Source organism: Anabrus simplex, chromosome 5 (genome assembly GCF_040414725.1).
Source record: "Anabrus simplex isolate iqAnaSimp1 chromosome 5, ASM4041472v1, whole genome shotgun sequence".
NCBI classification, from domain to species: domain Eukaryota; kingdom Metazoa; phylum Arthropoda; class Insecta; order Orthoptera; family Tettigoniidae; genus Anabrus; species Anabrus simplex.
The window spans coordinates 305,225,462-305,252,094 of NC_090269.1; the positions used below are offsets into that span (position 1 = coordinate 305,225,462).

A 26,633-nucleotide genomic window follows, 5' to 3' on the forward strand; every position below is an offset into this window, starting at 1 on the left:
CCTCGCACCTACTACGTCATCTGCCACGTCACATGATCTTTCTCGAATGAACTGGTCTTCGCTTCCGGGCGTGTACTGTATATATTGGACTGCTTGGCCCGTCTTGGGCTCCCATGATTACAGCTGTCTATAACCCAGGGACCAGGCGAGGAAAGACGATGGCAACTCAGCCAGACGGCCAAGGACGAATCAACCACCTCCGCCCCCCGAAAGAGACACGGGAGTGGAACATCAGCCCGCGCCCTATAACGAAGACAGCAGCACTAATATAATTACTATTTCGTGTTACTCTTCTATTACTTAGGTAGAGCACTGGACGTGAGCGCAGGCAGGCAAGCCGGCACTCCAAGGAGCACCTGTATATATATTCATTGTTCTAATAACTCTAGCATAGTTGCAGATCTGCAGTGACAAGTGTGTTCCAACAACACCGCACAGAGGGACATCGCCAGGCGGAAGAGGAAGACAGCCCCTTGCACCAAGTAAGGCTTGGCTCTTAATCCCCCTCTCCAAACGGAGACTTGGCACCAGGGACCACTGGCTGCTGGGCAAAGGGACGATCCTGTGGCCCAGAGCCCAGACACTAGTGGACCCGAGCCGTCCCGGCAGTGACAAGATGGACTGATCCCTACAATAACAAACAATGGCAAGGAAATGGTTATGATTGCATGACACATCTTCCTAACTAACACAACCTCTGGACTTTCCAGCTCACATCCTTGCATGTGCTATCAAAAGTTGTCAGATTTTACACGTAAGCTCTCTCTCTTTCTGCCTATGTGGTTTTTCCCTGACCCTTCAATACCATTCCTCAACACCATCTTACCAAACACAAACTCTTGCCGTGGTAGCGAGTTTAACTCGGAAACCGGCAGATACTCCTTGTATCACTTCCCTCTCTTCCCTGCTATCTCTTTCTACTTAGAAATTAATAGCATGTCGGAGACCATGTAGATTGAGTCGATGGTCACGGCGGGGGAGCGGGCTACGAGGGCCCCCCGTAAGAAAAAAAAGACGTCTTGGACAGACTGGCATCATCTTCTGTAAATAGTGTGTGTGTATGTGGAGGGGCTACGGACCTCGCACGGCTTGCCGTGTGCTGCGCCATTTTCTTCCCTACCAGCTGATGGAGTTATTCTGAAAGGACTTTGGTGAGCTAAACATATCATTTTTTTAACTTGTTTTGGAAACTTTAAACTCGGCCTGTTTCGGCATTTTGAGTGATGGCATGCTATGACAACTTTCAAGGCCTTGGTTCGAGTCTAACTCCTTGCCACCTTCAAACTGATTAAGATTAATTGATTTTTAGTGCTGAATACTTGGTGATGTGGACTGAGCCTAAACATCGTCAAACAGAACTTTCTCAAACTTAGATGATTCTGGAAAACATCTATTGGCAGATCAAACATTCTCCAGCATTACGCAGTCGGAGTTTCCTTTCTTTTCATCCTCACTTATCCTTATTGTACTGATCCTCCTTTTTACCCTACCCTTCTCTCTTTTATTAGGTGTATATGCTTTTTGTATTAGGGCGCCCTGGAGGCGTATTCGGTCTTTTTTTTAGTGTGGCCAAATATTTCTTGATCTTCATGGTAAAAGTGTACTTGTTCCCTCCAAATTTGATTAGATAATAATATTAATAATTATCATTTGAGGTGATTGTGTGTGTGACACCTCTCTTTTCAAAATAATAATAATAATAATTGAGAAAACTGGTTTTGTGATCTAGTTCCATTATATGGCCGAGACTCACGCTGACACAGTGTTCTATGTAACGATTTTTGTAATTTTGTCAAAACTTATCTGTGGGTTAGTCCCCTTTCGAAAACTTTTCCTCTAAACGGGGACCCGAGCAATTTTGCCTTTGTAATCAATGTCTGGGATTTTTGCTCGGACTATATCTTCTTGGTTAACAAGGTGTATATTGTGATAAACTTTTTTCACCAATTTTATTGACAAAAAAAGAGTTGTTCTTTCAAAGGTTTAAAAACTCTACTTAAGAAATATATCATCTGAGATGATTATCTGTATAACTTTGGAAAAACTGTTAAAGCACGGACCTTGCATGGCAGTTCCTTTTTAATCTCATATATATATATTGGTCAATTTAATTCTGTAGGTTTAGCTTAATTATCCCTTTGCTACTATTCCTAAAATGTCCAGGGTATATTTGAGGATCTATTTTCTCCAAAAATGTTAGTGTGTACTGTATCCTCGTTAAAGCTGCTGTTCCAATACACTTGCTCATCTAAATTTTTTTTGAAAGGTGGTGTTCTTTTTTGATGTTTGGTACCTACCACGGCAAACCTCTCCTACCATCCTGTTCTTTTATTGTTTGATGTGATCGACTCCTCGGTGAAGTGTTGCCTATGCACAGACGTCGTTTGGTAATTTTTTCTTACAACCGGGATGGAAAGGTTAGTTTTGGAGAAAGCTCTCAAGATATCTTAACTATATTGCACAATACGTCACAGTAGGTAGTTAAAGTTTCCGTAATTTATATTTCGCTCCCTCAATCTTTCAGTATTTATGAGCGGTTAGCTAATAATAATAAAGTTCATATATCCCAGTAATTGCAGTTCAAGTCCCTGGAGTAGTAGTAGTAGTTTTGATAGAAATATTTGAGAAATTATTGTAGACAACCTCGTATTATTCAGTAGGCCTAATTAAGGACACTTTTATTCTCCGCCCCGTGGAGTAGGGAAAATAATAGTAATCCACCAGCTGTAATAATCACATAACCACATTTCAGTAGAATTGTAGTGAAGATAAGGTATAATATATTAGATAGTATCTTGCCAGTTATATTCGTGTTTTTCTTCGTGTACGGCAATCCTTTCGATACTTAAGCATTTAACCAAACGCAGTGTAGTGTAGTGTAGATGTATGTATGTATGTTTAGTCCTCAGCCCGAAGGCTGGTTGGATCCTCAACAGCTCCGCCATCAGCTGTCATAGATGGCCTAGGCATCACTGAAGAGGCGTACTAGGGAAAGGAGGAGTGAGGTAGTTTCCCGTTGCTTTCCTCACCGAGCCAGAAGTTGCTATTACATATCAGTCAGCCAAGCCCACTGAAATGCATGCACCAACCGACCCTATCAGCAATATTTTCACACCATTCATAGCAGGGACTGGCTGCAGAAGGAATGGCATTACTAGCATCGCTCATACCTCAGTCACTTTCATTTTGTCAAAGCCAACAATAAAGCTGAGACAGATCAATGAAAGTAACAAGACTGCTCTAGCCCATACCAGAAGACATAGTGCACTGTAAACACTAGGTCCCGCCAGCAAAGGCATGTAGTGTAGATACATTGTAGTATAGATACAGTACATTTAGATAGTGCCGTATCTTGCCTGCTATATTCGTGTGTCATCTTTCGTGTGTATCTATTAGACCGTAATACTAATAATAATTTGTCTAAGCATTTAGCTTCGTTGGTAATCTTTGAGTACAGTAGTTCTTGCAAATTTCATTTCTGTTGTGCTTAGTAGTGACATACGGTACGGTACCGGTATCGTAATTAGGATACGTCTGAAAGTAGTTTAAAATTACTGTAGTGTACTGTATAGCAGTATACGAGTAATATCCTATTAGAATTGAGTGTGCTTATTTTATTATTGTAAAATATTTGTGTAGTACTGGTGTAGTAGAGGTATCCGTAGAGACTCTTACTAAAATACTCTTGTTGTAATTAGGATAGGCTTAATTGCAGTTTGGAATTGTGTAGTTCTTGCGTATTACTTTCGGTATTCAGTAATTAACAGCAGTTTTTATCTTGTTACGGGTTGTAGGATAAAACAAAATAGAGCACGACTAAGTAGTATTGTAGTGTAGTCGTATATTAATTACCTTATTGTTGTGTACTATCCCAGACAATATATCCCTCCGTTCATTTTTTTTTGCAAATAAGTTATTTTATTTTTAATTTCATTCTTTTCCGTAAAGAATGGCTAAGGAGCGCGAGTGTACTTACTGTGGGTGTGGCCTGGCATTGAGGGGTACGAGGGAGGAGTTGGAAAGTTTGAGGGAGATAATTAGGATTCTCACAGAAGACAGGAAGGAAGATAGGACTCCCTCAAACAATGTACCGGTACAGGTTACAGTAGGTGTACAAGAGGGAGGGGAAGGAAAGGGAGGAGTTGTAGAAGACAGGTGGTCTAATGTTCTAAGGGGAAGGAGATTGCAGGCTAAGGGCTCTATTCAGGATCAGAATTCAGGACAGGTGTCTGTGCGAAATCAGTACGAGTCACTCCAGGTAGAACAACAGAGGGAAGATGAGGGACAGGGAACTGTTGCTGAAATGTGTGGAAGTAGGAGGAAGGGAAAAGGTAGGAAAGGGAAATGTAGAGTAGAGAATAGAAAAAGACAGGTGGAACAGGGTCATGGGAAGGAGAAAAGGGAGGAGGAAGTAGCTTCTGCAGCTATCAGGAAAGATAGGGCTGACCAGGAGGGGAGGGGATCAAATGAGGTGGGTAGGGTTGAGGCTCTGGTGATGGGGGATTCCATCGTTAGACACGTGGGGAAAGTGTGTGGAGGAAAGGGAACCAGGGTAGAATGTTATCCAGGAATTAGGTTGAGGCAGATGTTGAGGAAAGTAGAAGAGAGGGAGGAGGGGAAGGAGAAGGTGGTAGTGTTTCACGTTGGTACCAACAACGTAAGGCAAGCTGATATAAGTACCAACATAGTTGGAGATGTGTGGGATCTGGTAAATGCAGCACGGGTGAAGTTTAAGAAAGCGGAGATTGTTATTAGTGGAATACTGCCTGGAGGGTGATTGGGGATTTAAATGAGACTATGGAGTGGGTATGCGGGAAACTGAGAGTGAAATTTCTAGATCCTAATGGGTGGGTAGGAGATAGGGATCTGCGCTCGGATGGCCTTCATTTAAACCGCCGTGGTACGTATAAGTTAGGAAATTTGTTTGGAAGGGTAATAGGGAGGTACATTCAGGGAAACGGGATGGCCTAGGGAGCGGTGATAAGGGAATAGGGAACTGGAAATCAAGTAGGGATGACATAAAATTGTTAGTGTTGAACTGTAGAAGTATTGTAAAGAAAGGGATAGAATTAAGTAATTTAATAGATATATATTCACCAGATATTGTAATAGGAGTTGAATTATGGCTGAGAAATGATATAATGGATGCAGAAATTTTCTCACGGCACTGGAGTGTGTATCGTAGAGATAGGATAGGAATAGTGGGAGGGGGAGTGTTCAATCTGGTGAACGAAGAATTTGTAAGCTACGAAAAAGTTAAAGATGAGACACATGGAATTCTAGGTGTATGGCTCATTTCTAAAGATAATAGGCAACTTGATATATTTGGAGTGTACAGATCGGGAAAGGGTAGCGCTGACGCGGATTCGGAATTATTTGATAGGATAGTCAGCTATGTGGGAAACGACATGGAAAGAAATGTGATTGTAGCGGGATATCTGAATTTGCCAGATGTCAATTGGGAAGGAAATGGGAACGACAGGAAGCATGACCAACAAATGGCAAATAAGTTAATATGGGAAGGACAGCTGATTCAGAAAGTGATGGAACCAACCAGAGGGAAAAATATCCTGGATGTCGTGCTGATAAAACCAGATGAGCTCTATAGGGAAACTGAAGTAATGGATGGTATTAGTGATCATGAAGCTGTTTTTGTCGTAGTTCAAAATAAATGTGATAGAAAGGAAGGTCTTAAAAGTAGGTCTGTTAGGCAGTACCATATGGCTGATAAAGCAGGCATGAGGCAGTTTCTAAAAAGTAACTATGATTGGTGTAAAACGGTAAATAAAAATGTTAACAGACTATGGGATGGGTTTAAAGAAATTGTTGAGGAATGCGAAAACAGGTTTGTACCTTTAAAGGTGGTAAGGAATGGTAAAGACCCACCTTATTATAATAGAGAAATAAAGAGACTAAGAAGGAGGTGCAGACTGGAAAGAAATAGAGTTAGAAATGGTTGTGGAAGTAAGGAGAAATTGAAGGAACTTACTAGAAAATTTAATCTAGCAAAGAAGGCAGCTAAGGATAACATGATGGCAAGCATAATTGGCAGTCATACAAATTTTAGTGAAAATTGGAAGGGTATGCATAGGTATTTTGAGGCAGAAACAGGTTCCAAGAAGGACATTCCAGGAATAATTAATGAACAAGGGGAGTGTGTATGTGAGGATCTTCAAAAGGCAGAAGTATTCAGTCAGCAGTATGTAAAGATTGTTGGTTACAAGGATGATGTCGAGATAGAGGAGGAGACTAAGGCCAAAGAAGTAATAAAATTTACATATGATAACAATGACATTTACAATAAGATACAAAAGTTGAAAACTAGAAAAGCGGCTGGAATTGATCAGATTTCTGGGGATATACTGAAGACAATGGGCTGGGATATAGTACCATATCTGAAGTACTTATTTGATTATTGTTTGGTCGGAGGAGCTATACCAGATGAATGGAGAGTTGCTATAGTAGCCCCTGTGTATAAAGGAAAGACATAAAGCTGAAAATTACAGGCCAGTAAGTTTGACATGCATTGTATGTAAGCATTGGGAAGGCATTCTTTCTGATTATATTAGACATGTTTGTGAAATTAATAACTGGTTCAATAGAAGGCAATTCGGTTTTAGGAAAGGTTATTCCACTGAAGCTCAACTTGTAGGATTCCAGCAAGATATAGCAGATATCTTGGATTCTGGAGGTCAAATGGACTGTATCGCGATTGACCTGTCTAAAGCATTTGATAGGGTGGATCATGGGAGACTACTGGCAAAAATGAGTGCAATTGGACTAGACAAAAGAGTGACTGAATGGGTTGCTATATTTCTAGAACATAGATCTCAGAGAATTAGAGTAGGTGAAGCTTTATCTGACCCTGTAATTATTAAGAGGGGAATTCCTCAAGGCAGTATTATCGGACCTTTATGTTTTCTTATATATATAAATGATATGAGTAAAGGAGTGGAATCGGAGGTAAGGCGTTTTGCGGATGATGTTATTCTCTATAGAGTGATAAATAAGTTACAAGATTGTGAGCAACTGCAACGTGACCTCGAAAATGTTGTGATCAATCAATCAATCAATCAATCAATCAATCAATCAATACTGATCTGCATTTAGGGCAGTCGCCCAGGTGGCAGATTCCCTATCTGTTGCTTTCCTAGCCCTTTCCGAAATCATTTCAAAGAAATTGGAAATTTATTGAACATCTCCCTTGGTAAGTTATTCAAATCCCTAACTCCCCTTCCTATAAATGAATATTTGCCCCAGTTTGTCCTCTTGAATTCCAACTTTATCTTCATATTGTGATCTTTCCTACTTTTATAAACGCCATTCAAACCTATTCGTCTACTAATGTCATTCCACGCCATCTCTCCGCTGACAGCTCGGAACATACCACTTAGTCGAGCAGCTCTTCTTCTTTCTCTCAATTCTTCCCAACCCAAACATTGCAACATTTTTGTAACGCTACTCTTTTGTCGGAAATCACCCAGAACAAATCGAGCTGCTTTTCTTTGGATTTTTTCCAGTTCTTGAATCAGGTAATCCTGGTGAGGGTCCCATACACTGGAACCATACTCTAGTTGGGGTCTTACCAGAGACTTATATGCACTCTCCTTTACATCCTTACTACAACCCCTGAACACCCTCATAACCATGTGCAGAGATCGGTACCCTTTATTTACAATCCCATTTATGTGATTACCCCAGTGAAGATCTTTCCTTATATTAACACCTAGATACTTACAATGATCCCCAAAAGGAACTTTCACCCCATCAATGCAGTAATTAAAACTGAGAGGACTTTTCCTATTTGTGAAAATCACAACCTGACTTTTAGCCCCGTTTATCAACATACCATTGTCTGCTGTCCATCTCACAACATTTTCGAGGTCACGTTGCAGTTGCTCACAATCTTGTAACTTATTTATCACTCTATAGAGAATAACATCATCCGCAAAAAGCCTTACCTCTGATTCCACTCCTTTACTCATATCATTTATATATATAAGAAAACATAAAGGTCCGATAACACTGCCCTGAGGAACTCCCCTCTCAACTATTACAGGGTCAGACAAAGCTTCACCTACTCTAACTCTCTGATATCTATTTTCTAGAAATATAGCAACCCATTCAGTCACTCTTTTGTCTAGTCCAATTGCACTCATTTTTGCCAGTAGTCTCCCATGATCCACCCTATCAAATGCTTTAGACATGTCAATCGCGATACAGTCCATCTGCTATATCTTGCTGGAATCCTACAAGTTGAGCTTCAGTGGAATAACCTTTCCTAAAACCGAATTGCCTTCTATCGAACCAGTTATTAATTTCACAAACATGTCTAATATAATCAGAAAGAATGCCTTCCCAATGCTTACATACAATGCATGTCAAACTTACTGGCGTGTAATTTTCAGCTTTATGTCTATCACCCTTTCCTTTATACACAGGGGCTACTATAGCAACTCTCCATTCATCTGGTATAGCTCCTTCGACCAAACAATAATCAAATAAGTACTTCAGATATGGTACTATATTCCAACTCATTGTCTTTAGTATATCCCCAGAAATCTGATCAATTCCAGCCGCTTTTCTAGTTTTCAACTTTTGTATCTTATTGTACATGTCATTGTTATCATATGTAAATTTTATTACTTCTTTGGCCTTAGTCTCTTCCTCTATCTCGACATTATCCTTGTAACCAACAATCTTTAGATACTGCTGACTGAATACTTCCGCCTTTTGAAGATCCTCACATACACACTCCCCTTGTTCATTAATTATTCCTGGAATGTCCTTCTTGGAACCTGTTTCTGCCTTAAAATACCTATACATACCCTCCCATTTTTCACTAAAATTTGTATGACTGCCAATTATGCTTGCCATCATGTTATCCTTAGCTGCCTTCTTTGCTAGATTCAATTTTCTAGTAAGTTCCTTCAATTTCTCCTTACTTCCACATGGACAGCAGGCAATGGTATGTTGATAAACGGGGTTAAAAGTCAGGTTGTGCTTTTCACAATTAGGAAAAGTCCTCTCAGTTTTAATTACTGCGTTGATGGGGTGAAAGTTCCTTTTGGAGATCATTGTAAGTATCTAGGTGTTAATATAAGGAAAGATCTTCATTGGGGTAATCACATAAATGGGATTGTAAATAAAGGGTACAGATCTCTGCACATGGTTATGAGGGTGTTTAGGGGTTGTAGTAAGGATGTAAAGGAGAGTGCATATAAGTCTCTGGTAAGACCCCAACTAGAGTATGGTTCCAGTGTATGGGACCCTCACCAGGATTACCTGATTCAAGAACTGGAAAAAATCCAAAGAAAAGCAGCTCGATTTGTTCTGGGTGATTTCCGACAAAAGAGTAGCGTTGCAAAAATGTTGCAATGTTTGGGTTGGGAAGAACTGAGAGAAAGAAGAAGAGCTGCTCGACTAGGTGGTATGTTCCGAGCTGTCAGCGGAGAGATGGCGTGGAATGACATTATTAGACGAATAGGTTTGAATGGCGTTTATAAAAGTAGGAAAGATCACAATATGAAGATAAAGTTGGAATTCAAGAGGACAAACTGGGGCAAATATTCATTTATAAGAAGGGGAGTTAGGGATTTGAATAACTTACCAAGCGAGATGTTCAATAAATTTCCAATTTCTTTGAAATGATTTCGGAAAGGGCTAGGAAAGCAACAGATAGGGAATCTGCCACCTGGGCGACTGCCCTAAATGCAGATCAGTATTGATTTATTGATTGACATCCTTCCGCACCCGCCGTATTCTCCCGACTGGCGCTATCTATCACCTCTTCGCATCAATGGGGCTCGCGCTCGCAGAGCAGCATTTCAGCAATTTCTAGGAAGTTGGAAAATGGCTTGACGAATGGTTTGCCTCAAAGGACCAGCACTTTTTCCGGCATGGTATTCATTACTTACCTGAAAGATGGGCGAAGTGTGTAGAAGCCGATGGCCAGTCTTTCGAATACACAAAATATGAATTTCTCTTGAAAACTACGTGTTTTGATTTTATAGGTTTCTGCAACTACCTCACGAAGTGGATTAATAATATCTGTGTTCACAACAAAGATATCTTTAAAAAAGGAGGCCTAACAAACATAGACGATTTTTTTTTTTTTTTGCTAGTTGCCTTACGTCGCACCGACACAGATAGGTCTTATGGCGACGATAGGACTGGAAAGGGCTAGGAGTGACCTTAATTAAGGTACAGCTCCAGCATTTGCCTGGTGTGAAAATGGGAAACCACGGAAAACCATTTTCAGGGCTGCCGACAGTGGGGTTCGAACCTACTATCTCCCGAATACTGGATACTGGCCGCACTTAAGCGACTGCAGCTATCGAGCTCGGTATGGAATTTTGTAATAATATTTTACAATACATAATTATTCGAATAAATTCTGACATACAACATCCTAGTGACTATGCAAATAAGAACAATTTATTACTAATCTATCTATCTATCTATCTATCTATCTATCTATCTATCTATCTATCTATCTATCTATATATATGTCATTGTTTGTATGTATGTATGTATGTATTACATCTCCTCCTAAACCACTGGAGCGATTTACACCATATTTGGTACACTTACGACTTAGTATCAGGAGACAAACCGCGTGGGGGTAAGACACCTTAAGTACCCTTGGGGGGGGGCGAGAGGGGTGACATATAAAAATATACAAAAATAGTGTGCAAAACATCATTTTTGGATTCACTGAGATGAATAGTGATACACCCGAATTTTTCCAAGTCCACATTCAGCCCTTTTGGGAGGGGGCGAGGGGGAAGTGATAAATCAAAGTAATAGGAAATGGTGTCGAATCCATCCTTTTCGGGGTCGCTGAGATGAATAGTGACACTCCGGATTTCTTTTGACAAACCGCGTGGAGGTAAGACCACCCACGTACCCTTAGGTGCGGGGGGGGGGGGGGTGCGCAAGGGGGGTGACATATAAAATATTCGAAAACAGTGTTGAATCCATAATTTTTATGGTCGCTGAGATAAATAGTGACTTACCGGAATTTTTTGAAGTCCAAATTATGCCCCCTTTGGGGTGGGGCCCGGGGGGCGAGGGGGACACATATAAAAATATACGAAAATAGTGTCGAATCCATCATTTTTGGATTCACTGAGATGAATAGTGATACTTCCGAATTTTTCCAAGTCCACATTCAGCCCCCTTTTGGGTGGGGGGCGAGGGGGAAGTGATATATCAAAGTAATAGGAAATGGTGTCGAAACCATCCTTTTCGGGGTCGCCGAGATGAATAGTTACACTCCGGATTTCCTTTGACAAACCGCGTGGAAGTAAGACACCCCATGTTCCCTTAGGGGCGAGGGGGGGGGCGCAAATGGGGTGACATGTAAGATATTCGAAAATAGTGTCGAATCCATACTTTTTATGGTCGCTGAGATAATTAGTGACAACCCGAATTTTTTGAAGTCCACCTTCTGCCCCCTTTGGTGTGGGGGCGGGGGGTGCGAGGGGGCCACATATAAAAATATACGAAAATGGTGTCGAATCCATCATTTTTGGATTCACTGAGATGAATAGTGATACTCCCGAAATTTTCCAAGTCCAAATTCAGCCCCCTTCTGGGCGGGGGGCGAGTGGGAGTGATATGCCAAGATAATCGAAAATAGTGCCGAATTCATCCTTTTCGGGGTCGCTGAGATGAATAGTGACACTCCTGATTTCTTTTGACAAACCGCGTGGGGTAAGACACCCCACGTACCCATAGAGGTGGTGGGGGGCGAGGGGAGGGGTGACACATAAAATATTCGAAAATAGTGTCCAATCCATACTTTTCGGGGTCGCTGAGATGAATACTGACACTCCGGAATTTTTAAAGATCAATTTCAGCCACCTTTGGGGTGGGGGACAAAGGGGAGTGAGATATCAAAATAATCGAAAATAGTGTCGAATCCATCCTTTTCGGGGTCGCTGAGATGAATAGTAACACTCCGGATTTCTTTTGACAAACCGTGTGGGGGAGGACACCCCATGTACCCTTAGGGGCGGGGGGGGGGCGAGTGGGGTCACATATCAAAATATACGAAAATAGTGTCGAATCCATCGTTTTCGGATTCGCTGAGATGAATAGTGGTACTCCGGAACTTTTCCAAGCCCAAATTCATCTGCCTTTTGGGTGGGGGCGAGGGGGGAGTGATATATCAAAGTAATAGGAAATAGTGTCGAATCCATCCTTTTCGGGGTCACTGAGATGAATAGTGACACTCCGGATTTCTTTTGATAAACCGCGTGGGAGTAAGACACCCCATGTACCCATAGGGGGGGGGGAGTGGGGTCACATATAAGAATATACGAAAATAGTGTCGAATCCATCGTTTTCGGATTCGCTGAGATGAATAGTGATACTATGGAATTTTTCCAAGTCCAAATTCGGCCCCCTTTTAGGTGGGGGCGAGGGGGAATGATACATCAAAGTAATAGGAAATAGTGTCGAATCCATCCTTTTCGGGTTCGCTGAAATGAATAGTGACACTCTGGATTTCTTTTGACAAACCGCGTGGGGTAAGACAACCATGTACCCATAGGGGCAGGGGGCGAGGCGTGTCACATATAAAAATATACGAAAATAGTGTCGAATCCATCGTTTTCGGATTCGCTGAGATGAATAGTGATACTGCGGAATTTTTCCAAGTCCAAATTCAGCCCCCTTTTGGGTGGGGGGCGGTGCGAGGAGGGAGTGATATATCAAAGTAATAGGAAATAGTGTCGAATCCATCCTTTTCAGGGTCGCTGAGATGAATAGCGACACTCCGGATTTCTTTTGACAAACCGCGTGGGGGTAAGTCACCCCATGTACCCATAGGGGCGGAGGGGTTCAAGGGGTGACATAAAATATTCGAAAATAGTGTCGAATCCATACTTTTTACTGTCACTGAGATGAATAGTGACATTCCGGAATTTTTTAAAGTCGAAGTTCTGCCGCCTTTAGGGTGGGGGTCGAGGGGGGGGGTGATAAATCAAAATAACCGAAAATGGGGTCGAATCCATCCTTTTCGGGGTCGCTGAGATGAATATTGACACTCCGGATTTCTTTTGACAAACCGCGTGGGGGTAAGACATCACCACGTACCCATTGAGGCGGGGACGGGGGGGGGGGCGAGGGGGGTGACATAAAATATTTGAAAAAGTGTCGAATCCATACTCTTCGTGGTTGTTGAGATGAATAGTGAGACTCCGGATTTTTTATAAGTCCAAATTCAGCTCCTCTGGGGTGGAGGCGAGGGGGTAGTTATACATAAAAATTGTCGAAAATAATGTCGAATCCACATTTTTCGGGGTCAGTGAGATGAATAGCGGCACTCCAAATTTTTAGTATCATGAGACAAACCACGTGGGGGTTAGGCACCCCACCTGACAGGGGTAGGGGGCCAGGGAGTGAGATATAAAAATCACCAAAAGTAGTGTTGAATCCATACTTTTCGCTGTCGCTGAGATGAATAGTGACACGCTGGAAATTTTTCATATCCAATTTTTTTAATAATGTTATTTGCTTTACGTCCCACTAACTACTTTTACGGTCTTCGGAGACACCGAGGTGCCGGAATTTAGTCCCGCAGGAGTTCTTTTACGTGCCAGTAAATCTACCGACACGAGGCTGTCGTATTTGAGCACCTTCAAATACCACCGGACTGAGCCAGGATCGAACCTGCCAAGTTGGGGTTAGAAGGCCAGCGCCTTAACCGTCTGAGCCACTCAGCCCGGCATGTCCAATTTTAGCTTCCTTCCGGGTGGGGGAACGATGGGGAAATGATATATAAAAATAACCGAAAATTGTGTCGAATCCATGCATTTCTATTTAATTATTTCCTTTTTTCTAATTTGTTTTACGTCGTACCGACACAGATCTGTCTTACGGCGACGATGGGATAGGAAAGGCCTAGGAATTGGAAGGAAGCGCCCGGGCCTTAATTAAGGTACAGACATACATTTCGACGTCGCTGAGATGAATAATCACACTCCGGTTGTCGTTGTTCAGCCCCTATCGGCATAGATATTAGAAGGGGTGGAAAGGAAAATGCTCAAAATGACCAAAAATACGGATGTATTTTTCATCCAGCATAGCCCTCATATAAAATTGGTAGCTACACATATGACTTGCTATCTGAAAAAAATACTGTTGGGGTAAAACACCCCTAGCACACCTGGGGGAGACGGTGAAATATAAAAATAAACGATTTTTTACTGATATTAATGTCGAATACTTTCTTTACGAGGTCACAGAGTTGATCTGTGACACTCTGGATGGTTAAGACATACTTCAGCCGCAATCAGTATGGAGGTTGAGAGGGGGTGAAAATGAATGTAAATATAACGGATATTATGGATGTACTGCATGTGGGTATGTTCCAGAATTGCTCTCAACGAAACTTGGTACACATATGACTTACCATCTTAGAAAAAATACTATGGATATGAAGAATCACAGCCTCCGCTGGGTGTGAGAAATGAGAGGGGCTGACATGCAAATTACTCGAAAATTAAATAATCTAAAACTTGAAACCAAATACATGTAAATAACTCTAAAACTACATAATAGGTCGTAAAATCAATATCTCAAAAATAAATCAATAAGCATTTACTTCACACTTAACTAACTGGTAGTACAAATACTAAAGGTAAACAATCAAAAGCTACTCGGACAACGCCGGGTACTACAGCTAGTCTCAAATAAAATTCGATTATCATCAGTAGTAGCAAAATACTACATTTATTCAAGCAAAACGACTTACCTCCAATTATTTTAAACAGTCGACTTATAATCTCGTATACTTCAGTAAGTAAGTTAGGAGTTACATTCGACCGTGCAAGTAATATAGTTCATGAATTCACTAAAGGATTCTCTGCCATATTAATGGTTCGACTTAAATTACTACTAATTTACTCTCTGATACAACTTATTCTTGACTACTGCGTCTCTCCACTGACTGAAATAACACACAACAGCAGCTAAATACTGGACCGGAGTCTGAACAGCTGCTATGATGTTCGGTAATAATATCTGTAGGTTGATTTAATATTCGTATGTCTCGATGTAGGTGTTTTGTACCTGAGCACGCACAGTTCCAATGTATTCGTATCTTCTACGTTTGAAAATAAAATTCCCATTGCGTGAAAAAGTGCTTACGCTACGCTGTTTTGCTTCTGATTCCCATTTTTTTTTTTTTTTTGCTAGGGGCTTTACGTCGCACCGACACAGATAGGTCTTATGGCGACAATGGGATAGGAAAGGCCTAGGAGTTGGAAGGAAGCGGCCGTAGCCTTAATTAAGGTACAGCCCCAGCATTTGCCTGGTGTGAAAATGGAAACCACGGAAAACCATATTCAGGGCTGCCGATAGTGGGATTCGAACCTACTATCTCCCGGATGCAAGCTCACAGCAATTCCCAATTTCAAACCCTTCAGTTTGACCCCTAGTGAAGTTATGGAAATTTTTGATTTTTCGAGGTAACTTGGGTGTATCCTGTTCTTTGGTACCAATTTTAAGTTTCTAAGGTGCCTGCAAGCGTCTCATTACTCATTCATTCACATCTGTTTTCATGTTTATACCTACCTTTATATATCACTGTATTTTGACTACACTTCCCTCCTTAATGACTCGAAAATTTCCCTCCACATTTTCTCAGATAAACATTAATTTCGAGTTCATTTATTTCAGTTCAAGCACGTCGGGGAGTTTTTGGAATTGTCGAATGTTTTAGTTTTTAGTTTCGGGTGACTTGGTATGGCCTCACTAATAACTGTTCGTTATTGTGCATTGCTACCAGTACACTTTGGCTTTGATTTATTGGTTTAAATATATTAATAAATATACTTACCTACTTTATACATGCACTTCTTGGACGAATTGTCATATAAGAACTCCGGCTGGCAGATACACACATTTTTTGTATCGCACAGACCTCCATCCCCCAGGGAAGCTACACAGTCAGGTCCTATCGCACACTTTTCTCCGAAGCCGACAGCTGTAAAAACATTATTTTTATCAACATCATTATTACCATTGCTACAGACCCTACAATAATTTTCCACCTTAAATCTTATAATCCAATGACTTCTGATGTATGTTTGACATCCGTCACTGAACTGACAACGAAACAAAATTCTTTACGTAACAAGGAGAGGTGTTGCTTAATATTTACATTTTAATGTACTTTTATATCATGTTATAGATCAATTCCAAGTGTTATCATTAATTTTGCATTATAAAAAATTCCCTATTTCGTTTAGAAGCTGTCGTTAGATCTGAATAAAATCTACTCTAAAGAAATTACTTTTATGAGTAATAACATATATATTATAACCATTTTCTTTACTTAGAATGGCGATCCACCATAGCACAAGCGTATATAAAACAAAATATTTTTTTACAATCCAGTGCAAAATAACTCGCAATATAAAGGAATTTTGAAAAATAACTAACAACAACAAAACAGGTATTTATGTCCTTTGGCAAACACATATTAATGTCAGAATAAATAAATATTATTACAAAAATATAGAAATATCAAAAACAGCACGAAAACTTAACAAAAAGACCTGCAGTGCAAGATAATAAACACATTACAAAGGACACTAAAGCATAACTACATTATGAATACCACAAAAGGTAATTAAAAAGGCTCGACAGATAACATTTTTACAAATTTATAGATAAGAAGATGACTTATGGTGTTACTACTTAAGCCTAAAGAGGAAATGCAGAGGCAAGAAATTAAAGGAGAAACGGGAAGTAGAAGATAAATACAGTAAAATTTATAGGAAATGCCATAAAACACCTTAAGGTGCGAAATAATGGCCTAGAGTCCGCAGTACTGTTGAAATATGAATAGCCCCCCGTGGCGCTATTCGAAGACGATTGTACCCCCCTTCCCCCCAACCTCCCCCCCCCCCCCCCCCCGTAAATGTTATTCCGCAAATATCCCGCAGAATGGCAGCTTGACGTCTCTCTCGCCTTCTACCCAACGAACAACCACGAGTTTACAGGAATAATGACGAAAAGGGCATTACGTTACTTCTCTGCTGGCAAGTAGCCATAGACGTTGCTATGGTAACCGGTAGGTCACTCACTGCAGAGCATGAAACCTGCATAAAATAGTAATTTGCTCCATCATTTGAAGAGTAAACGAAATTATGTACATTTAAAAATGTTGTTTAAAATGAAGAGGAGTTTCAAATACGGTCTTGAAAAAAAAAATCTGTTTTGGTTTTGGTATAAACCCGCAGTTTATTAAGTGATTGTTGAATTATATGCATAACTAAACCTGCTCCTGGAGGAGTATACTCGAAATATGAAGTTTGGTCGAGATCTATCCAGCCGTTTCACCGTGATGGTGAAACAGCCGGACAGACAGACACGAAAGCTAAAAACTACTGATACGGTCTTGAGTTCACCTAAAATGCATAAATATCTGAAAAATTGACAAAATAAGCGAAATTACTGACAGCGGACTCCCTACAACGTTATTTATATACACAGTTCAAAAAAATTAGGGGAACATGTTTTGTAACGTCTTGTATGTGAACGTTAATTTGGTAGATGGGATTCCAATGGACGTACAGCATACCTTGAGAACTTAGCTACTCAGTGTATATCAAATCGAAGTTATACTCCATCTGCAGGCGTAGCCATGCATTAAATTGTCAGGTAACCCCTCAAAACAAAGTGAATAGCGGTGCGTCCGTGTGTCTGTGTGAGGTACACACATCCCATGACACATCTTAAGGCGGTTCAAGTTGCAAGGGCCGTCACTTTGATGCAGTAAGGATGGACTTTTATTCGTGTTGCTGTGGATCTCAATGTCTCTCCGTCAGTTATTCGCCGCTTGTGGAATCGCTACAATGAGACAGGCCAGTTCACAAGGAGGGTTGGACAAGGTCGTGGACGCATGACAATCCCACAGGATTACCGATATCTGACCATCTGTGCGTTGCGGCGTCATTCAGCGACTGGCTGAAAACTGCAACAAGAACTCCGGAGGGTCACTGGGGTCAAGGTGTCTGACCAGACAGTAGGGAACAGGTTAAGAGAAGTGTCCTTACGACCCAGACGTCCTGTTTGAATGCCCCGTTTAACGCAGCAACATCGCACAGCTCGCCTTCTGTTTGCCCGTACCCACGTGTTGTTCACAGACGAGTCCAGATTTCCTCTGACACAGCGTGCTGGACGTCAACGTGTATGGAAACGCCGTGGGGAGCAGTACATGCCAAATGTTGTCCAGGAAGGCGGCCGATTCGAACAAGGTTCTGTGATGTGGAGTGGCATCAGTATTGATGGATGTACAGATCTTGTCGTCGTCCGTGTTAATCTTACCGCTGCGGGGTACATCGAGCAGATACTGCTACAATATGTGTTGGTTGCTATATACGGTGTTGGCCCTGAATTCGTACTCATGCACGACAATGCCAGGGCTCATGTAGCGCGCATCACCAGAGCTGTCTTGCGAGAAGTGGACATTCAAGAGATGGAATGGCCAGCAGTGAGTCCCGACCTTAATCCAATCGAGCATGTGTGGGATAGGCTTGACAGAAGTGTTCGTGGGCGTCCTGTTCCACCACAGACACCACAGACTCCAAGACCTCGAACAGGCTCTCATTGAAGAATAGGACCTGATACCACAACGTGACCTCCGTCGACTTATACGTAGGTACCAAGCTGTGATAAATGCTTGTGGAGGACATACACCATAGTGAAGCTCTCCAACTGCGATAACAATTCACCCTGGAGGACTGTTATCAGTTTGTTTTCGCCCCTATTTGGACATTTCCGTTTGTTGTGCTCTGAAAATGAAAGCGAATCCATCGATGTTGTTTTATATACTTCAACGGTAAAGAATAAAGGTTTAGTTGGTAATGTACCTGGGTGTGAGGTATTGTTTTGTGGAGCATGGCATACATTCAAAAACATGTTCCCCTAATTTTTTTGAACTTTGTAGATAAGTTACGTGATAAATAAGCTTTATTTACTCGGACACCTCGAATTCCGGACAGCGGACATCGCCATTAGTCTCGTCCACAAGTCTGAAGCGGTCACTCTTTCAGAACACTTTCTTTACACAGTCATTCTTTGTAATAATATCATTCTGCAAATATACGGGAATTCCTTTTGAAAGTTTCTATTTCGTCGCCAAGGAAAACAGAAAGAAACGTGCATAGGAATGCTTAAACAGCCGTAAAGTTAATTCTGCACAGATCTCTTTCCAATCCTTTCGTTAAAGTCGTCCTGTGTCCATTCTGAGAATTTTAACTGTCCGGGAATGCTACCAGTGAAGGTTTATCACAAGTTACGAAGGAATCTTCCAGCATTTCTTGTATCATTCTAATCATAACGCAGATTGTCGCCGATAAGCTCGAGGTCAGGTAATTCACTTGTTGATAAGGAATCAGTGGGCTGATTACTAACTAACTACTAAACGTTTTCATTCCTGCCCTGAAAGGGGAGGCGGGCCTCTTAGACGGTGACGCCGTCTCTCAGGTCGGGAGATTTGTTACGGTGAAGAAGATGTGCGGAGTGGGTGAGGGGGTAGGTGGCCGTGGCCTATACTACGAACTGTCCCGGCATTCGCCTTAGTGCAGGAGAATGGAAAACCACGGAAAACCATTCTCAGGACAGCCGACGAGTGGGACCAGGCGTGAAGTCCGGCGCTGTGCCCCAGGCCCGTCTCCCGAATGCAGAAGCGTAGAGCCACGGTAGCGCCGTGGCCAACTTTCCTCTGCTCGGTTGGCTGGTCAGAATACAGAGCATATGGGACAACAACCCACTCTGCATCTACCGACCTGGGCTGATTGTTGAGGCAGAAATGCCATAGCATTTTAATCGCCCAGTAAACATGAGTAGGAGGGACGAGCGTGTTTAGATCTTCAGACGAGAACAAATGTAGTACAAAAGGACTTTCTGTGAGAAAAGCTCCCTGAAAAATTAAACTGATGGAAAGCACCATTGTGAAGAGTAACAATATTTTAAATGAGGGAGAGAAAAGTAGGAATCGAGGAATGAAAAGAAAATGGGAGTCAGTGTTCATAGAAGAGAACACGGCGGTATATGATTGGTTCAAATGTGTCCAAGCAAGAAAACTGTGAGTGAGTGGGCAAATGCTGCCAAAAAATGCGCGAGAAATTGCAAATAATCTGAAAGGTAAGATTAAATGAATAAAGAATATATGTGCCATGCTGGGTCGTTATTCCCTTTTCGAGAATGTCACAGTAAAGGAAAATGTGCTAAATTTGCACACCCAGCTGAATGATTACTTCTTGAAGCTGTAATGAATGTAAAGGCTGTAAAGTCACTTCTAATATCTTCCAGGCAAATATTTAGTTAGAAATTATTTAGAAGAATCGACATAAAAATGTATGCTTATATTTAAGGCGGTTGTTCTTTGTTGTTAAAATGTTAGATTAATGTTTAAACCTTGTTTTAGCATACACCTCTCGTAACGGCCATTTTTCTAAGAGACCGACGTTGTCTGTATAAGAGAGGTTCAACTTTAGTAATCCCTTCAAGAGGTGAACTCGCGTAACCAGATGGACGTGATTGTTAGGCTCTATATTTTAACTCTTAGCACTAATACGAGGGTCATCCCAAAATTAATCCACTATTATGCCTCATACGGCCATTTTTGTTCTACATCTTTGTTATTTTTGGAGTACAGTGCGACATCCATTAGGCACACACCTTAACTTCTCGACATAATCTCAGCCACTTTCAACTGCCTTACTTCCCCTCGGAACGAACACAAGTATGCCTGCACGGTAAGTCCGGCCATCACCAGGCGATCGCTATCTTCAATCCATTTTCTGCGATGTTAGTTCTTTAATTTACCGAAGACATGGTTATCAGAGGGTACCAAGTCAGAGCTGTAAGGTGGACGGTGTATATTTACAAAAAGATGGAAAAGTTGAAAACTAGAAAAGCAGCTGGAATTGGTAAGATTTCTGGGGATATACCAAAGACTATGGGTTAGGAAACAGTATCATATCTGAAATATATATTGGATTAGTGTTTGCACGAAGGAGCTAAATCAAATGAATGGGGAGTTGCTATAGTAGCCCCTGTATACAAAGGAAATGGTGATAAACACAAAGCGGATAATTACAGGCCAGTCAGCTTAATATGTGTTACATGTAAACTCTGTGAAAGCATTCTTCCTTATTATATTAGATACGTTAGCGAAGTTACTAATTAGTTTTATACGAGTTGAAGGCAGCTTGGGTACAGGAAAGGTTTTTGTGCTAATTGCTTTACGTCGCACCGACACTGATAGGTCTTATGGCGACGATGGGACAGGAAAGGCCTAGGAATGGGAAGGAAGCGGCCGTGGCCTTAATTAAGGTACAGCCCCAGCATTTGCCTGGTGTGAAAATGGGAAACCACGGAAAACCATCTTCAGGGCTGCCGACAGTGGGGTTCGAACCCACTATCTCCCGAATGCAAGCTCACAGCTGCGCGACCCTAACCGCACGGCCAACTCGCCCGGTGTACAGGAAAGGTTGATCCTGTGAGGCTCTACTGGCAGAATTCTATCAAGATATAGCAAATATTTTAGATTCAGGAGGTCAAATAGGCTAATTGCACAAATTGACCTATACAAGACCATTGACTGAGTAGATCATGGAAGACTATTGATAAAAATGAGAGCGATTGGAATACACAAAATTGTGACTGGATGGGTGACTTAATTTCTAAGATGATGTCATACTGTATGGCGTAATACAACCTGTGACAATAAAGTTTGATGAATAGTCTTGTACTGTCCATACAGATGAACAATGCTCGACAGTGACCTTACTGTCCTTCGAAATAGTCCCCTCCACTGCTGAGATCGGCGATACATGTCCTGGAAACTTTGAAATAAGGTTTCCTTTGGGATGGTGTACAAAAGCCTCGTCACGTTTCGTTGGATGTCAGGAATATCGTCGAATCTCTTTCCTTTCAAAGCGAGTTTGAGTCGTGGGAATAGGAAGAAGTCTGGAGGATTGAGATCTGGCGAGTATGGGGGATGTTCAAGTTGCACCACCCCCTTTTTTTGCCATGAACTGAGACACCAGGTTTCATCCTTCGTGACAATACAGTTCAAGAAAATTGGTGTCGCATCCGCCGTTTCGACAAAATCCTGTGAAGCCTCTAAACGTGCCTGCTTCTGATCGTCCGTGACGTGATGAAGCACAAGAAGAAAGCACGTTTTCCTCTTCCCTAAGTTCTGAGTAACGATTTGTCGCACGGATTCACGGTTAATCTGAAGTTCAACCGCTATCGTGGGCACAGTTAATGCCGATCGTTCGTGATTAATGTCCTCACCTTCTCAATATTTTAGTCACTGACGGCGGTCGCCGGTCTTTCTCTACGTGGGTTGTCACAAACACTTTCCTGGCCTCCTCGAAAACGGGCGAACCACTCGTACACACACTTCAAGGACAGTGCTTGATCTTTATAAACACGTACCAGCATCGCATGCGTTTCTTTCGGTGTCTTGCCAAGCTTAAGACATAACTGTGCATTGATCTTTTGGTCGTTCATGTTCCTGTTCGCAGTTCAGAACCAACGCACTAAACACGCACTGTGTCAAACAGGTCTTACACGGCACACACACGATGCTCAACTGAACAACGTTGGGAGCAGGTGGTCAAAACCTGCTGCCACGCAGGTGTAGCGTTGTGCGTCGCCAGTGTTGCCGGATAGACCGTTCTGACTTCATTCACCAACTTTATTGTCACAGGTTGTAAATCAGTTACAGGATTGTGAGCGACTGCAAAAGACCTCGACAAATTTCTGAGATGGGCAACAGAAAACGGTATGAAGGTAATCTCAGTGTAATGGCTAATTGTAAGTTTTAAAAATAGAGAAATCCTCTCAGTTTCAATTACTGTGCTGATAGGATGACAGTAATTCATGAAGATTATACCAAGGTGTTATTATAAGGAAAGATCTTCTTTGGAGTAATTACAATAACGGGATTGCAAATAAAGGTTACAGATCTCTTTATGTGGTTATGAGGGCATTTAAGGTTGTAGTTTACAGTAAGGATGTAAAGGAGAGGGCGTATAAGTACTGATAAGACCCCAGTTAGAGTATGGCTCCAGTGTATACGACCCTCGCTAGGACTACTCGACATATGAACTGGACGAGATTCAAAGGAAGGCAGCACGATTTGTTCTGGCTGATTTCTGACAAAAGAGTAGTGTCAAAAAAGTTGCAAACTTTTGATCTGGGAAGATTTCGAAGTAAGGAGACGAACAGCTCGACTAAACAGAATGTTTTGAGCTGTCATTTGAGAGATAGCTTAGAATGATAGTAGTAGACGAATGAGATTGAGTGGAGTTTTTAAAAGTAGGAAATATCATAAAATAAAAATAAATTTGGAATTCTACAGGGCAAGTTGTGGCAAATACTCATTTATAGAAATTATGGACTGGAATAATTTATCAAAGGTATGTTTGAAAAATGTCCAACTGCTTTGAAATCATGTAAGAAAATACTAGGTAAGCAACTGGTAGGTAATTTGCACCTGGGCAACAGCCCTAATTAGGCTACATATCAATGGTGATTGATTGATTGATTGATTGATTGATTGATTGATTGATTGATTGATTGATTGATTGATTTGATTGATTGATTGATTGATTGATTGATTGATTGATTGATATCAAACGTTAAGTTATCCTAGTGACATTAGTTAACTTCCCTCTGGAAGTAGTATACTTTTATGTAATGTTGTTTGCTGTATAAAGTGAAGATCCTTCCCCTTGGCTGAATGGTCAGCATCGAGGCCTTCGGTGTAGAGGGTCCTGGGTTCGAATTCCGTCCGAGGATTTCAATCTCATCTGGTTAATTCCTCTGTTTCGGGGATTGGTTGCTTGTGTTTGTGGCAACACACACTACCAACCACCACATAAACACACAATGGTGAATACGTCCCTCCACATAGGGTCCTGAAATTAATCCGTGGAAAATCAAACGAATTTTTCCTTCATAAGACGCACAGCTGTAAAAACGCGTGTAAATGGTACAAACTTATACAGTTACCCCCTTCGTTCTGGTACATAGTTTTCGAAATCTACGGGTAAAAGAAGAGGCGATGGTTAGGGCATGCGCTGTCTCTCTCTCTCTCTCTGTTTCGTGCAAGGACTGGACTACCACTAGACGCTCGTTAAAGCCTACCACCGCACTTTGGTTCCAGAATCATCGAACACGGTCTGAAATCTATTGACTCAGTTGTGACGTACGGCATTTAATCCTTTTAAAATTATATGTGTTTGGAATTAACACCCACGGGTACGCTTTCTGTTAGCGTGATAAAGAAGCTGGGAGAACAGTAAACATCATGTGGTGAGTTGAAATACTCTGGCATCGCTTCACACCAAATTATTTTGGTGTAACACTCTGGCCAAACTGTTTCTTTTAAACAGCATTGCCTGAATACCAAAAGCAAAGTGGCCTCACATAGATGTCTCACGAGGAGGATGTGAGGCGCTCACCCCAGTACACTCACACTGTGCTTCTCTGCTGCTACATATGTAGCGCCCGTTTGACTTTCGTCTTTTTATCTTCTGGTAAGGGATAGAACATTTTTTAACTTTCATTGACCTGTTTCAGTCTCATCCTTGTTTTTGAAAATGTGAAAGTGACTGATGTACGAGCGATGCTAGTAATACCATTCCTTTGGAGCCAGTCCGTGTTGTGTGGTGTAAAATTGGCGGTCATAGGGTCGCTTGGTGCTGCATTTCGGTTATCTTGACAGATTGATATGTAATAGCAATGTCTGGTTCGGCGAGGAAAGCAACGGGAAACTACCTCACTCATTTGCATACCTCTTCAGTGAAGCTTGGGCCATCTATGACAGCTGACGATGGAGCTGTTAACGATCTAACCACCCTTCTGGTTGAGTACTCAACATAAATGCCAAAGAGGTGGACATAGCTCTGAATAAGACTTCAAGACTTGTGTTAGGATGGGGCTAGGTCTTATGGTGACGATGGGATAGGAAAGGCCTAGGAATTGGAAGGAAGCGGCCATGGCCTTAATTAAGGTACAACCCCGGCATTTGCCTGGTGTGAAAATGGGAAAGCACGAAAAACCATCTTGAGGGCTGCCGACAGTGGGGCTCGAACCCACTATATGCCGATTACTGGATACTGGCCGCACTTAAGCGACTGCAGCTATCGAGCTCGGTGTGTTAGGATGATTCCAACTAACACGACTTCAAAAGATTAACGCTCTGATTGTAATTGCACTCCTTAACACAAAGAAACGTATCTGCAGTAATTGAGCAAATGATCCACAACATCCACCTTTTAACCAAAGCAGCTTCCTGAGGAGATCAGAGGCGTGCGTCCTCGTGCCAGCTTCGTTCTGGCGAGTTAGCTCGTCATGATGACACTCGAAGTACCCTGTCGACCTGGGTTAGCTCCCATGACGGTAGCAGTGCGCCAGGTGATTGTTGGACCGTGTGGTAGCCGCGCTATCGATGCCAATCCACGTTCAGTGGTGGAAGACAACTGAAATGTCACCGAAACCACCAAATATAACGAGTGCTTCTACTGAAAGAAATTTCAGCAATCATGACCGAAGAAATTACCGAGCAAGTGGCTGTGCGGTTAGGGTCGTGCAGCTGTAGGCTTGCTTTCCAGAGACAGAGGGTTCAAAACCCACTGTCGGCACCCTGAAAATGATTTTCCGTGGCTTCCCATTTTTCACACCAGGCAATGCTGCGACTTACTTTAATTAAGGCCCCGGCCGCTTGCTTCCCAGTCGTATCCCTTTCCTATTCCATCGTCGCATAAGACCTATCTGTCTCGGTGCGACGTAAAGCCAATTGTAAAAATAAAAAATAAAAAACGAAGTAGTACGATTAGCCCTTAGAACGTAAATGGCCTCGTAGTGCTTGACGTTTGTTTTGTAAGGCTATTGCACTTCATAATTGTACTCACTTCAATAATTGGATTGTCCTTGTGTTCTTTTACTATTAAGCTTCGTGCAATGATTAATTTCAGATTAAAGATGTTTCCCACTCACCCTAGTTTTGGTTGTAGGTCTATTATGTATAGCAATATCGCATTTTTATGTCAAATGTGTGTGCGTGTTCGAAAATGTGTTTATCAAGCATTCGAGAAGAAATGCTTTCTCCATATCGACATCCAAAACGCAGTTCTGTTATATAATTTGTGTCATTAAAAGTTTGAAACTGAATGTGTATTACACCAAGTCAGTGGCGATGGGCTCTCAGGAGCACATGAGCACTTGAACACCCGGTTGTAATGCATATTCACGCATTCATGGATACCTGTAATTCAAAATTGTTTCCTTTTTTTCGACCTGATTTCACCAATCGATCGAAAGCATTCGACTTATATCGAAGCTCCGTTACACTGACAGCTGTTCGTTTCGACTGACAATGCCAGGGAGCACACTGGAGATTTTGCTACGAACCTTAAGACTATACGCTTGCGCATGGAGATGACGTCATGTTTTTTTTTTTTCTTTACGTCGCACTGACACAGATAGGTCTTATGGCAACGATGGGATGGGAAAGGCCTAGGAGTTGGAAGGAAGCGGCCGTGGCCTTAATTATGGTACAGCCCCGGCATTTGCCTGGTGTGATAATGGGA

General features: G+C 41.8%; 1 protein-coding gene across 1 annotated transcript in view; it reads right to left on the minus strand.

Moving 5' to 3' along the window:
- Nucleotides 1–26,633, minus strand: part of LOC136874859 (uncharacterized) — a 76,110-nt gene that overhangs the window by 42,058 nt on the left and 7,419 nt on the right. Inside the window, exon 2 of the mRNA XM_067148541.2 lies at nt 15,851–15,997. Within this exon, the coding sequence (XP_067004642.2) occupies nt 15,851–15,997 (147 nt within the window). The remainder of the gene's footprint in view (nt 1–15,850; nt 15,998–26,633) is intronic.